At 35.6% G+C, this 15,863-nt stretch overlaps 1 protein-coding gene across 1 annotated transcript; it reads left to right on the top strand.

Annotated features, from left to right (window-relative positions):
• Window positions 1–543: 543 nt before the first annotated feature.
• Window positions 544–8,185, top strand: sult6b1 (sulfotransferase family, cytosolic, 6b, member 1). The gene is made up of 7 exons (XM_051912907.1): window positions 544–864; window positions 5,327–5,442; window positions 5,539–5,628; window positions 5,762–5,888; window positions 5,965–6,059; window positions 6,279–6,435; window positions 7,902–8,185. The coding sequence occupies exons 1-7, from the start codon at window positions 669–671 to the stop codon at window positions 8,027–8,029; spliced, it is 909 nt and encodes a 302-aa protein (XP_051768867.1). The 5' UTR covers window positions 544–668; the 3' UTR covers window positions 8,030–8,185.
• Window positions 8,186–15,863: the final 7,678 nt, after the last annotated feature.

Below are 15,863 nucleotides of genomic sequence, written 5' to 3'. Positions count from 1 at the left end.
AAAAGTCGCAATTACCTTTTTTATTTTTTATTTCATTGCGGAAACAAGCTTCCTTACCTTTTCTGTTGCTAGCTGCAAAACTATTTTTTAAAGATGGTTTTCATGAGATTCACTCGATGAGTAACATTAAAGAGTTTAATGATTAAACATACTGGTATATAAAACTGGATCATGCAGGCTAATAAACTTACAATAAACATCAAAGGACATAAAGTATCAAGTAAAGAAAGTGTATGAATAAAAAAAAATGATTTGTAATTGTGCATATTTTTTAAAAAAAAAAACACAAAAAAGCAAGAATAAGATCCTATAAATGTAAAAAGCAAAGTCTTTCCTCTCTGATTCACACTCCAGAGTCTGTTCAGCAGCTGAGCTACATGAACTGATTACAGATTAAGTTGTACCTTTCACCTCTGCCAAAACCTGCTTTTCAGGAACACTAGCTAGTGTGTCTCAGCCTCACACACTCAATCAAAGGGAACAATCAGTCAGACTGACTCGGGGCCCCTCGGTCGGCGGAAATGGATCTTTCTCACGCGAGCCCGTGAATGTGGGCGGATCTACAACATTCTCCTTCCTGCACTACAGCATAAATACTCTCTCTCTCTGTGTGTATGCGTGTCTTTCTGCAAATCTGAAGCTCACAGCGAGCACCAGGACAAAAAAACATGAGTCAAACACCACCTATGAGTAAAATGAAGTCCAGGATGGAGGAAGCGGCGAAGATGAAGGATGAAGACAAGCTTTATAAGCGAGAGGGAATCCTGTACTCCACCATTCTCAGCCCACCGGAGACCCTGGACAAGTTAAAAGACCTGGAGGCCAGAGAGGACGACCTCATCTTGGTGGCGTACCCTAAATGTGGTGAGTAAAACAATCTGTTAGAAACAAGTTTGCTTTACCAGCTGTAGTGCAAACTCTGTAAGTGGAGTTGGGTTACATATTAGTTACATAACTTTCTCTTTGGTTGTCAGGAATAGCCAGCTTTAACAGTTATTAAAGCCCTTTTACAAAGACTAGAGGCTCTACTAGAACAGGTTTTCATGCCTGAGTGTTGATTATTTTCCTCATATTCTCCATTGTTCAGCTCCTCTCTTCCCAGTCTGTCAGTAACGCTCTGTTTAGTTCCTGGCTGCGTCCGAAAACCTAGGTAGCTGACTTGCTGCCTCGCTGCCTTATCAAACAATGACTTGTAAGGCAGCGTTTGTGCATGAAGGCACCTCATGAAACGGATTTCGGACAGACTTCTGAGGCAGCATAGGAGTTTAATGATCTACCGCAATATAGCGCGAGCTTTGGTGAGAACTAAACAAATATTTAATTACTACAGTAGCAATTTTTCGCTAGAAATGACATCAAAAGTGGAAAATGTTGGTCAAAAATGTACATTTACTCACAAGCTGGCCAGCAAACGCAACTTTCGGACGCCATCTTTATTTTTCTAGCTCAACTGTCATAGAATGGAAAGCACAGGATTGTGGGATATCAAAGGCAGCTAAGGATACATCTATGCTGCATTGAAAAATCGATCTGATGAAGGTATCTCAGGAAACAGGAAGTGAAGCTAACATTGGATTCGGACGTGCCTTGATGCCTTCCTACCTTGAAATGTGTCCTCCGAAGGAAGCATTTTCCAGTTTTCGGACGCAGCCCCTGTCTCTATGAAGCCCCTCCTTCTGAAAAGCACACTGTGCTCCGATTGGTCGGCTGGAGCAGTGTGTTGTGATTGGTGTTTGGAAATGTCCCGCCCCTTACCATAACCGCCAGTTTCAACACACTACTAACTAACTCAACCAGGCCCCGCCCCTTTATTCTGCGCATAAATTATTTAAATGAGGAATATTGTGATGTGTTCGTTCCCAGAAGAAAACTCGCGCTGAAGGGACTCAAACAGCAACATTACACACTAAAGAAAGATGAACATAGAAAACAGCAGAATAGGTCCTCTTTAATGCAAATCCACATCATGTAACCTGATCCTCTGCGATGCATGACACATGTTTGTAATTCTTACGTAATAATGAGCGAGTTCTGCTCAATGTCAACACGACTGCAGCTGCAATTCTGGACACTGAAGACTGAAGCAATTCTGTGCATTTGTGAAAATCACACTCTTGTGTAAATTGGTGGACTGAACTGAATTTATAGTAGAATTGGTCTTTACTGTTAACATTGAATGAATGCGACAATTTACGTAATGTGTGCACCAAAACTTGCAACAGAAGAACTGCTGAAGAATTTGTACAAAAATGATTTTACAAGTGATTTATAAAATTGTTGCAATGAATTTAACGTGAGAATTTACAGTACTTAAGAAAGGCTTTATACTTTTTTTGCTTGTTTCGTGAATGGAAAATCAATGACGTTAAACACAACCATTCAAAAGTTTGGGGTTTGGAAAACCCAAAAAGTAAATACTTTTATTCATCAAGGACACATTAAATTGACCATAAGTGACAGTTATAAGACATTTATAATGTTACAAAAACTTTCTATTTCAGATAAATGCTGTTCTTTTGAACTTTCTATTCATCAAAGAATCCTGAAAAAAAAAAAAATTGTACACAACTTATATAATCATAAATGTTTCTTGAGCAGCAAGTCATCATATTAGAATGATTTCTGACACTGAAGACTGGAGTAATAATGCTGAAAATTCAGCTTTGATCACAGGAATAAATTACACTTTACTATATATTCACATAGAGAACAGCTGTTTTAAAATTGTAAAAATATTTCACAATTTTACTGAATTTTTGATCAAATAAATGCAGCCTTGGTGAGCAGAAAAGACTTCTTTTAAAAACATTAATATTATATATATTAGGGCTGCGTTAACGCATGCAATTAATTCAAAATCTTTAACGCGTTAAAATAATTTAACACATTTAACGCAAAAAAAAAAGTTACTGAAGCATGTGAAATTGAGTCATTAATGTAATTTACATTGTATCTGAAGAGCGCGAGCCCTCCCGCATCGCTGTTCCTGTCTGAACGGAACGTCGAAACATCCCACCGCTGTAAGGACAGATGATATGAAAACTGTTTCTTGCCTGGATAAAGCAAACCAGCGTCTCGCTATGAAAGTTTTGATGGATGAGGAATGCAATCAAAGTAAAGACGATTGCAGTGACGTACAGGAGCACGTGTGAGTCCATTAACTTGATGCGCAAAACAAATCATGTATGAGCACTCTCGACGCACTGATCGCACACTGACTTTATGCACAGACACATTTCAGTACATTCACGTTGTTTTCACACACTTTCAGGATAACGCTTGGATTTGTCCTGTGTATGTTGCTGTGTACTTTAGTATATATGCAGGTCAAGGCGGTTGGTTTAGGTTTATTTGGCATCTCCATGTGGTCCTGTTCAGTATCGCAACTTGACTTGTCTAAAATGTAAACAAGCTCTTTGCTGTTGCACATACTATACACTGTGAATTCTGAAACGTGTTTTTGCTGTGATTTTTTTTTTTATGGATGGCAAAATGGACATGTTAAACAAATCACGATAAGTGTGCGGTTATATATATATATATATATATTCGGGCTGTCAATAGATTAAAATTTTAAATCGCGCACCCTTTGTGCGATTAATCGTGATTAAAAATTTTAATCTATTTACAGCCCTAATATATATACAGGTGCTGGTCATATAATTAGAATATCATCAAAAAGTTCATTTTTTTATTATAAATTATTTTTAAACATGAAACTTTCATATATTCTAGATTCCCTACATGTAAAGTAAAACATTTCAAAAGTTTTTTTTTTTAAATTTTGATGATTAGAGCGTACAGCTCATGAAAGTCCAAAATCCAGTATTTTTTAAAATATTAGAATATTTCCTAAGATCAATCAAAAAATGGATTTGCAAAACAGAAAAGTTCAAGTTCTTTAAAGTATGTTCTTTTGTGCACTCAATACTTGATCGGCAGGACATATTACAGCAAATGACTTGCTCCTAGCACAAATTACTGCATCAGTGAAGTGTGGCATGGAAGTGATCAGCCTGTGGCACTGCTGAGGCACTATTGAGGCTTCAGATCATCTGTATATTGTTGGATCGACTGTTTCTCATCTTTCTCTTGAAAACATCCCATAGATTCAGGTCAGGCATATTGGCTGGCCAATAAAGCACAGTAATATCATGCTCAGCAAACCACTTGGAAGTGGTTTTTGCACTGTGGGCAGGTGCTAAAGTCCTGCAGGAAAAGGAAATCAGCATCTCCATAAAGCTTGTCAGCAGATGGAAGCATAAAGTGCTCCAAAAACTCCTGGAAGATGGCTGCATTGACTTTGCACTTGATAAAACACAATGGACCAACACCAGCAGACGTCACGGCCCCCCCAAATCATTATTGACTTCAGAAACTTCACACTAGACTTCAAGCAGCTTGGATTCTGTGCCTCTCCAGTCTTCCTTCAGACTCTGGGACCATGATTTCAACATGAAATGCAAAATTTACTTTTATCTGAAAAGAGGACTTTCGACCACTGTTCACTGTCCAGTTCTTTTTCTCCTTAGCCCAGGTAAGATGCTTCTGACGTTGTCTCTGGTTCAGAAGTGGCTTGGTAGTCCTTTTCCTGAAGATGTCTGAGTGTGGTGACTCTTGATGCGCTGACTCCGGCTTCATTCTACTCATTGTGAAGCTCTCCCAAGTGTTTGAATTGGCTTTACTTGACAGTATTCTCAAGCTTGCGGTCATCCCTGTTGCTTGTGCACCTTTGCCTACCCAATTTCTTCCTTCCAGTCAACTTTGCATTTAATATGCTTTGATATACGCTCTGTAAACAGCCACCCCATTCAGTAATGACCTTCTGTGACTTACTCTCTTTGTGGAGGGTGTCAATGATTGTCTCCTGGACCATTGCCAAGTCAGCAGTCTTCCCCATTAGTGTGGTTTCAAAGAACAAGAGATACCCGGAATTTATACTGTAGGGATGGTCATTTAATGAAACTCAAATGTAAATATTCTAATATTTTGAAATACTGGATTTTGGACTTTCATGAGCTGTACGCTCTAATCAACAAATTAAAAAAAAAAACTTTTGAAATGTTTTACTTTACATGTAGGGAATCTAGAATATATGAAAGTTTCATTTTTTAAAATAATTTACAATAAAAAAATGAACTTTTTCACGATATTCTAATTATATGACCAGCACCTGTATATATATATATATATATATATATATATATATATATATATATATATACACACATACATACACACACACAAACTTAGTATCTTTTGCTTCTCATTGAGATCAACTCTTTCTTTCTCCTCACTAAATCTGCTTGTAATTGATTTCTAACAGGGTTTAACTGGATGGTTGCAGTCTTGCGTAAAGTCATGAATGCTTCCACTGGGAAAAATGAGAAACCACCTGAGAGGCCTCCTCTGGTTGAGTTTTTACCTCCAGATGTTCAAGAGGTCAGTAACAGCAAAAACAATCTGGGAATGTTTAGCCTGAACACACAAAAACATCACAGCACGTATAATATTAGTTTCACACTGTTTACCTTACAGGAAATAGCTGCAATGCCCCCGCGGAGGCTTCTGGGAACTCATCTACACCCTGACAAAATGCCTGCCTCTTTCTTTACTAAGAAACCAAAGGTCAGTAACAATCAGTGCACTTTGAATCACATTACAGAGGTCACATGACACTAGTAGATACCAAACATGCCAAACTCACCTGGTAGTGATTTATACTGTACTCTACTGTTCAAAAGTTTGTATCTATTTTCAGATTCTGGTGGTGTTCAGAAATCCAAAAGACACCCTTGTCTCATTCTTCCATTTCATGAACAAAAACCCGGTTCTGCCCAGCGCCGAGTCGTGGGACAAGTTCTTCTCTGACTTCATGGCTGGTGAAGGTGAGAAAAACACTGAACCATTAAAGTTAAATATCATTTAAATGAAAACGGATGGTTATTTGTGTCTCCTCTTCAGTTGCCTGGGGCTCTTATTTTGATCACGCTCTCGCCTGGGAGAAACGTCACGATGATCCAAACGTGATGATCGTGACATACGAGGAACTGAAACAGGTAGAACAACCTAGTTTTTATCATTTAATTAGTCTTAAAAGTCAACATGAAGCATTTTATTTCCATAAAGGGATGTTAAACAAATATTTCTGATTATGAAGACTTAATTGAGCACAGGATTAGTTGTGTATCAAGAAGTAAACAATCTGACACCATGTTGACTTTTATTGATACCAGTCCGAGTTTAAAACATCTGAGACTTTTCTGCTGTTCATGCAGAACTTAGCAGAAGGTGTGAAGAAAGTCTCGGAGTTCTTCAACCTTCCACTGACAGATGAGCAGGTCAGCAGCATCGCTGGAGAAAGTACGTTCAGCGCTATGGTGGAAAACTCCCAGAAATCTCACGGCAATTTTGGCAGCATCTTCTTCAGGAAAGGTAAAAGATGGATTTCAGATCTAACTAACTCAGATGTTTCTCCTTAAATTCCTCAGGTCCAGAGTACTAAGAGTATAGAGATATAAAAATGTTTGCAGATAACAGCTGAGATCATTTGATCTTTTGAGAATGTGATGAGAAATGTTTGAATCCATATTGATTATTGAGGAGAAACATTTATACTAGAGATGCACCGATGTATCAGCCAACAATCGGTATCGATTGTATATAAAAGCTGTTATTATCACTATCGGCCATCGATTGTTTAAAAACGGCCGATTATATCCTGTCAATCAAAAGGGTGCAGAAAAACGTGTTCAAACTGCAACTCATACATACTGTGTGTGAAGAAAATCACTCTTGTGTTGAATTTCTTCTTCTTCTTGGCGGTTGGCAAACCAGATTTTGTGTTGAATTTTAACGCATTAACAGTTTAAAAATAGTGACGCTAAAGCAGGCTCTTTTTGACCCTATGAATCACCCGTATTTCAAGCCAGGGTTGCCAGGTCTGTAGTTTTTGTTTTTATTTTTTGCTACATCAAATATCATTTGTAGCGCCTCCCGTCCAATAATCGCAAAAGGCTTTGTGCTTTGTTACTTCTGATAAGAATAAAAGTTTCAGTTTTCAAATTTTATCATGAAATTCAAACAATAAATGGCGTTTTGACGCTCTTAAATGTGACGTGTCAGATCGCTGTAATGCCTCAGCTCAGGCGGCAGCGCGGAGCGCGAGTCTTTTCTTCCTCTTCAATACAAGTTATATCTCAAAAAACATGCATGAACATCAAAGGTATGTTGAAAGATATAGTACAACTTACCAGAATGTATTGCGTCTCATGTAATCACTTTATTTGTGCTTCAACCGCGGAAAGACGTCAATAAAACAGCTTGTGAACAATGTCACATCATGTCAAATTTACCTCAGGAATGTTTTCCAATGTTCACAGTTCCTTAGCTATCTATATATATAAAAACACTAGAGAGGAGCTTATTTACTGTTAATTATGTTTGTGTAAATTTGCCATGAAGACAAAAGTGCTTATGAAAACTACCTTACGTGATACTAAGTTTTATACATTTCAGTTTTTATTTGAGTGTAATTATTATATCTGAAAATAAAAGCAGCTGAATATAAAACTTCTGTTGTTAATTGTAACCTCTAATATTGTAGTGTACCAAATGAGAGGTTCCCTGTATAGTTCGCAACATTATTTGGGAGAGATTTTTTTTCCTTAAGAAAAACCAAACTATCGGTATCGGCCGATATCATTCTGAATAATCGGCTATCGGTATCGGCAGAGAAATTTAGTATCAGTACACCTCTAATTTATACCTCAATATTTCTACATTTTTTTTTTCCACAATTTAATATCTCTCAGAAGAGAAATTAAATTCTCTGAAATTAATCTCTTATTTACATCATGTTTACACTTTGTTGGTTATGTTTTGTCTTCCGTCTTGAACAGGTGAGGTGGGCGACTGGAAGAATCATTTTTCCGATGTCCAGAGTAAACAGATGGATGAGCTCTTCCAAGCCAAACTAGCTGGAACAAAAATTGGAGCCAGACTGAAGTATGACCTTTACTGCCAGTAAATGTGAAGACACGACGAGGACCGACGGATGAAGACAGTTTATTTCACAGGGATTCAGAAGAGCAGCTGTTTAATGGTTTTCATGTTTTGATACATTCCATTGTTTACAATAAGCAAAAAAGCATCGCTCTGTCATTAATAAATGTTAGTAAATACACATCATGAGGTTTAAAGATGTCAACACTGTTTTATTCTCTGTCAGAAAATTCAATTGCAAATGTTCACCAGTGGTCGGCGCAACAGTTCAGTGAGAAACACAATCAACCCATAATGATGTTAAACTGCTCTGATGGCTCACGGGCAGCAGGGAAAAATAATGCCAAATGCAGATAATAAAATGCAACCAACCATATAACGGTGCATAGTTAGACCAGCAGAACAAATATGATTATTGCCTTTCAAAAGAGAGCAAGAAACACTTCCCATATTTTTTGTTGTTGATGTCAAAGGTTGTGTCACAATTCTTAATTCTTGATTCCAATTTCGATACCACAGCTAAAACTGCTAATGTAAATTTCAAAGATTATTAAAGACAAGTACACAGTCATTAATAAAAAAGAACAAATAATTAAACTACAAGCAACATAAATTAATACAGTAGAACAAAGATACAAATGAAATCAGTGCTTTTTAGGTTTTTCAGGTACAGAAATTGAATAAAGTAATGAAATGTAAAATAATCTTCACTGTACAAAATAAATAAAGGCTAATCCTTATTAAATTTACAAAAACCTTATTCATTGAAGAGCAGGGAGTGACTTCTTTGTCTTTTGTAGTTTGATTAACATTAAAAACACAGACAGCAGCAGGAATATTAGGCTGCTGTCACTTTAAAACTAATGCACGGATCCAATATACTGATACACATGCGTTCTTTCTCTACCATAACCGGCTACATTTACTTGGATACTCGCAAAAGGTGGGCATTTTGAGATAAATTTGTGTGAATTTGTCCGTTTTAGTGGTTAGCAGAGAAAACTAGTAATACAATTAACGTCAATCAAATGTTTGGGGAAATAAATACAGAAAAAAAAAAAAAAAAAACATCGATTCATGGCTTTTGAGAATCGATATCGAATCAACCACATTTTTAAAAAACTATTAATCGAAAAATCTTTTTTTTTTTGCCCAGTCCTATCTTGCATAGGTCATATTTTTTTCTAGGGCTGATAAAAAAAAAATTATTTGTTCACAATCAGCCACAAATCTGAAAAGCATCTCGTGTTATAAAAGTACAGAATAAATAGAATAATGAAACTTGTGCAGAGATTAGTTTTCTTTGCGCACGAGGGTTCATTAACATGTGGTGACAATGATGGATGCGAAATATTACGCTTTTTCAAGACATCACGGACGAGAAAAAGAGTCTACTTCACTTTTCCACGAGGAGACAGCGATTGAAGCGACACCTGAGGCTTCCCAGGACACACATATTTCATCACTGGACTGTAGTGAGACGTCCACGACACAAATTGGTACAATGCCAAAAGATTTTGTCTCATTATAACAGCAGAAACAACTTAAAATACTCCGTCATTTATGGTCATACAGATAAAAGTAAGACATCATTCCGAACTGTAAAGGGTTTGTGTACACTCACAATAACAACAAAACATTGTGCTTTTGTAAAATAAAGAAGGATGCTGCTTTCTGCCGTCCCAGTTTCCCTTCCGTCAAGTTTGTGGAGCGCGTCACAAAAATTAATCGGAACTCAGCGTTTAGGCTACTAGCAAGCTCTTGCGTGCCCGTTTTGGGTTGGTGCATTGATCGTCTCTTCTTCTTCTGCTCTTTTTCCTGTTGTGGCTGTTTGCAAACAGCGTTGCATTACCGCGCACGCCCCCTTCTGGATTGGAGTGTGGATTGCCTCTGACTGACTGTATTCATCATCTGACTGTATGCCCTGAACCGTGACGAATACATGTACCGTTAAACCCCCAGTGTCCAGTCAAACAAATTCACGTCAGTTGGTAGAAGCACGTGGTTACACAATTTTACAGTACGTGTACTTACAGTGTACTTAGAAAATACCAAGAAAGTACTGGTAATATAAACAAACTACATGGGTTAAGGTTTAGGGTTAGGATCAGGGTTAGTACCTAGTTACAACCCAGTTATTGTAATTGCTATAATTAGTACATAACTGTAGTATGTTCATGCGGAATAGGAGTGTAAAATAAAGTGCCACCAAGCTCATCAAATTAATAGATATAAACATGGACAGGATGTGGGACCTCAAAATAGTCCTCAAAAACCAACACAAGATAAAATAAAATATGACTCCAACTACATTAAATATGGTTGCAGCGAGGATCAATATGGTTGTCAAATTCTGTCAAAAAGGAGATATTACATTAAAAAAATGCTGGGTTAAAAACAACCCAAGTTGGGTTGGAAATGGATAAACCCAACAATTGGGTTGTTTTAACCCAGCGGTTGGGTTAAATGTTTGTCCAACCTGCTGGGCAGTTTTATTTAACTCAACTATTGTTTAAAATTGACTGTATGTCTGGCTTAAAATGAACCCAAAGATAGGTTGGAAATTAAAAATCAGACACATAATTACTAGAGGCAACAATAATAAAAGGTGAAAACAACTGCTGGGTTGTTTTTAACCCAGCAGTGTAAGAATCACAGTTGTTATCTCTAGAAGCTTGTTTTCACCACAGAATTAGAAAATAAAAAAGGTAACTGCATCTTTTTATCTCACAATTCGGACTCTTTTTTTTCATAATTGTCAAGAAACACGCTCAAATTGCAAGAAAAAAAGTCAGAATTGTTTGGGATTTTATAACTCACAATTGTGAGTTTATATCTCGCAGTTCTGAGAAAAAAGTCAAATTTGCTGGATATAAAATCGCAATTGCAAGTTTATCGCAAATACTTTTTTTTTTTTTTTATTCTCTGGCAGAAACAAGCTTCCATAGCTATTACTTCCGGTTCATTTGATCGCACCAGAAGTGGAAAGTCACATCAGGTGCATTGCATTGTGGAAATGCAATTCATTTTGGCAATTACAGTTTGTAAGAAGTCCTGTATCCATTACGCTAATTTGCACACATTGTGCACAATGTATATTGCAAAAATAGTATGTGTATATGCTATTCTAAACGCAGCCATGCCATTAGACTCGTAATGATCACTCCTAATGAAGTCTAATTACAGCCGTGTTGATGTGAACAGCAGATGACCCCTACATGAACGGCACATCCTGGAACTGCTAGCAACGCGCAGAGTTTTCTTGTCAAAACAAGACGATCAGTGAGGAAATGCAGAAAAGTGCTCATCCGACAGACATCAATTTAATCCAATTTCAGACTAATGTCACCAAAAACAGGAACATGTAGGCCACTATATAATATATACGATGTAAATCTAAACAGCCCTGTGGTCCATTTAAGAGGCATATTAAAGTTGGCTGCTACAAAGTCTACAATATATCGCATATGAATATGGCTCAATGGTTTTATAACTGCAGTAAAACAGCTGATGTGGGTTTGACTGATGCATTTTATAGGTACAGGGATTGATAAACACCGCTGTGAATGACTGATATGTGACTGTGACATCAGGTATTCCTGTAACTGGGTCTGGTAGCACATAAACATGCATTGCTCCCAAAAGTTTGAGGTAAAGATGTTTCTGAATGCTCAGCAAGGCTGCATTTATTTGATCAAAAATACAGTAAAAACAGTGAAATATTATTCCAATGTAAATCAGCTGTTTTCTATGTGAATATATAGTAAAGTGTAATTTATTCCTGTGATCAAGGCTGAATTTTCAGCATCATTACTCCAGTCTTCAGTGTCACATGATCCTTCAGAAATCATTCTGATATGATGATTTGATGCTCAAGAAACATTTATGATTATTATCAATGTTGAAAACAGTTGTGCAGCATATTTTTGTGGAAACCGGGATAAATATTTTTCAGGATTCTTTGATTAATAGAAAGCTATTCTACAGAGCTGGTTCAAAGTCAGAGCTGGAAACGTCTTGAAAAAAATGTTTTTTTCCACAAATTTTGTATGTGTGCAAATTGTATAATATCCAAGGTACACATTTCTAGTAATTGTGCAGTTAATTTTCATATTGTATTTTCAGAAAGTTTTGGAATATTTTTCCTCTCCCCAAATTTGTCACTACCGAAACACAATAATAAATAATTTAATAAGAAGGGTTACATTGACCCGTTAACATTTTGTTTACATCTACCTTGTAAATACATATTTTTTAAGAGTTCTCACAGGTAAATCAATAACAATTACAATTTTAACAATATTTCAAGTGTAATTTATGAGATTTGTTGTATTTTGAATCCAATCTTTCTTTATAAAAGTCATAAAGTTTATCATACTGATTTCAAAGTTAATGATTCATCAATATACACTGAACCAAACACTATAATAACATCTTAGTTGATCATTCAATATGCTTTAATTTTGACAAAACATCCATGTTTTGGTCATGACTGCACAGTTTCGGTAGTGACAGTAATGTGTTGGTAGTGACCACGTCACATGACAGGATTTTAACTCACATACTAAAACATATTAAAATATAAATGATTTGCATAACTGTACTAAAATTTTGTTTATTTCCACCAAATAAATAATTATATGTTCCCTTTTGTCTTTACCAAAATAATGATGTCACTACCGAAACATGTGGTGAAGTCTCGGTTGTGACAAAAGATGCTAATCAGCTCATGGTTAGCTAGCACAGTTCTGAACAGTTGTACACAGAAAAAAACTAAATTATAATTGAATAACACTTAAAAAACAATGATGTCACAACCGAAACTTCACCACGTTTCAGTTGTGACTGTTTCGGTAGTGACAATTTTAGATACTTTTGAGCGTAGCTCAAAGATGCTAATCACACATGGTTAGCTAGCACAGTTCTGAACAGTTGTACACAGAAAAAAAACTCAATTTTATAGAATAACACTCAAAAAAGTTTGCTTAATTGCAGAAAAAGAGTGTTTGGTAGTGACGTTCCTTAAAGCTACACGCAGATTTTCTGACTTTTGAACACATTTAACTCAAAATGATGGATCTATCTACTGTGAAAGAGAGGCTATGAGAGGGAGGGACACAGGAATATTTCCTGATCAAAAATGTAGAAGTGTGTTAAAATCAGTCTCGGCCTGTTTCGGTAGTGACATGAAAATGCGGGACACTTTTTTTTTTTTTTTTTTTTTTTACATAAAGTTTCATGATTTAAAAATAGAAATATAAAAAAAAAAAAAAAAAAAAAAAAAAATATATATATATATATATATATATATTATATATGATGATTTCATATATATTAATCTTACCGATATTTTAAATATTATTGTGCGATTCAATAGATAATAGAAGGATCTTAGTAAACACCTAAAACTTGAACACTTAAATGCTTTATAAATGTGTTTTTTGGTTGTGGGACAGCAGTTTGCACCAGTTCTGTAGAATGGCCCATATAAAGGTTTTGGAAGGAAGTGATGGAGGATATCTGACATTCTCCTCTGATGATGTCCTGATTCATCAGTGATGAGCAATCGCACTCACCACGTCATACTGAGCTCAAACTCTTTTAATATGCAGGCCATCTATAAAATTTGGAAATTAAACTATATATATATAAATATATATATATACACAAAGAACATTAGCTGCATTGTGGGGAAATGTCATATATCAAACTGCTGCCATTTATTCTGCCGAGAAAGCATCTCAGCCAATAAAACAAAGCACAAGTTCAAATGTCACACAAACTGCCCTTTTTATCAAATCAGAATGGAGTCACTCGCCGTCTGTCTCTGATATGGATGTTTGCTACATCATTTATCACAAGGTTTGGTTAACCTAAACAAGACAAATCACAAAAGCTCAGACAAAGACGTCTGAAAGCTCTCAAAAACTTTCATTTTACGTGCCTTTGATTCTTTTCTTCACTTCATTCTAAAGGCCTTGTAACCTTATATATGGTTCTTTGTTGATTCAGAAAGTTCTTGGTGTTTCTGATTAGAATATTAATTTCGAGGTTCTTTGAAACACCAGAACACACATGGGTTTCTGTGATTCTCACTGGATCCTTTAGTGATAAATGTACAAGAAGAAAGCAGCAAACTACAAATAAATCCCAACTGTGACGGCTCCAGAAAAACCCTCTCATCAAAGAAAATCATTAGAACATTCTTAATTAGTGGTGAATTTCCATCTCTGGTTTAACCATGACTATCATCCAGAGATCTGGTTTGACGGTCCATCCGATCAGCCGCAGGAAATGATGTCCTCAGGGGGTCGTTACAAACTCACAGACCTCCATCACCAAGCCAGAGCCGCTCGGTTCACCACCGACATGCTGAAGCAAACACAGGTGTAAATACAGACCGGAACATCAACCAATCAGAACGTCCTGTAGCAACCACATAGCAACGCACAATAAACACTTGGAACTCCAAAGCAACTGCATAGCAACACCCTGGCAACAGGCTTTGCATGGGCAAGCTTAAAAATCAATGCATTTAATAATTAGAGGAATTTTATTTTATAGAACCAAGTATATTTATGTTGTTAAATTCAATAAAACACAATTAATGTACAGGTATTACCTATAATTTAGTTAACAAAAAAAACTTTTAATTCAGATTAATGTGTATATTGTGTTATATTATAAATGAAACCAAATTATTTTCATAATTTAGTTAACAAAATAAAATAAAATATTTAATTAAGATGTATAGTGTTTTATAATATTGTATTATAACTTAAATCAAAATAACTTCACCCCAAAAATCACATGGATAAATAATAAATTATTTAATTTAAATAAAACCTATTTTATTATCATTATGGGTTCATCTTGCATTGCAACATTTTTATTCAAAATATGCATTATTGTAATTAAATCAGCATAAATGTACAGCTGTCCCATAAATACAGACCAGAATATCAAAGAGACTTGGCAACCACATAGCAACGCACTATAAACACTTGGGACACCATAGCAACTGCATAGCAACACCCTAGCAACAGGCTTTGCATGGGCAAGCACAAAAATCAATGCATTTATTAATGTAATCAATTTTACAAATATTGTTTTATAGAACTGTGCATATTTTGGTTCTATATTTATGCTGTTAAATTCCATAAAACACAATTAATGTACAGGTATTAGCTATAATGATTTAGTTAACAAAAAATTCAGATTAATGTGTAGTATTTTCATATTATATTATAAATTAAACCAAATTATTTTCACAATTTAGTTAACAAAAAATATATTACAGATTTTTAAATTAAGATTAATGTATAATGTTGTATTATAAATCAAAATCAAAATATTTTCATCCCAAAATCACATGGATAAATAATAAATGATTTCAATTTAAATTAAACCTATTTTATCATCATTATGGATTTATCTTCCATTGAGACATTATTTTCATAACAAATTTTATTGAAAATATGCATTATTTTAATTAAATCAGCATACAACTGGCCAGTAAATACAGACCAGAATATCACAATCACATAGCAACGCATCAAACGCCATAGCAACACCCTGACAACAGGCTTTGCATGAGCGCAAGCTCAAAAATCAATACATTTATTAATGCAATCAATTATATAATTATGGTTTTATAGAACCGTGCATATTTTGGTTCTATATTTTTGTTGTTATATTTCGACCTGAGATGACCTGTTGTACTGTACGCTGACCTGAATACAGTGCGGGTGGAGGAATATTGTGCAGTAATATTAGATTAGCAGACCTGCAGAATTCTGTAATATGATTGACCGATGCTTCTATAATGACCCTGATTCAACACACATCACGTCATACCT

This window comes from Ctenopharyngodon idella, chromosome 11 (assembly GCF_019924925.1).
Source record: "Ctenopharyngodon idella isolate HZGC_01 chromosome 11, HZGC01, whole genome shotgun sequence".
NCBI lineage: Eukaryota > Metazoa > Chordata > Actinopteri > Cypriniformes > Xenocyprididae > Ctenopharyngodon > Ctenopharyngodon idella.
Note: the sequence above shows the minus strand (reverse complement) of the source record. Positions and strands in the feature narration are given on the sequence as shown.

What these genes read in the sequence shown, in the direction of transcription:
- sult6b1 (XM_051912907.1), top strand. Translation starts at nt 669, where the DNA reads ATGAGTCAAACACCACCTATGAGTAAAATGAAGTCCAGGATGGAGGAA. An exon ending in TCTTTACTAAGAAACCAAAG is followed by an intron (nt 5,629 to 5,761) that starts GTCAGTAACAAT and finishes ATCTATTTTCAG; the next exon opens with ATTCTGGTGGTGTTCAGAAA. An exon ending in TGACTTCATGGCTGGTGAAG is followed by an intron (nt 5,889 to 5,964) that starts GTGAGAAAAACA and finishes TCTCCTCTTCAG; the next exon opens with TTGCCTGGGGCTCTTATTTT.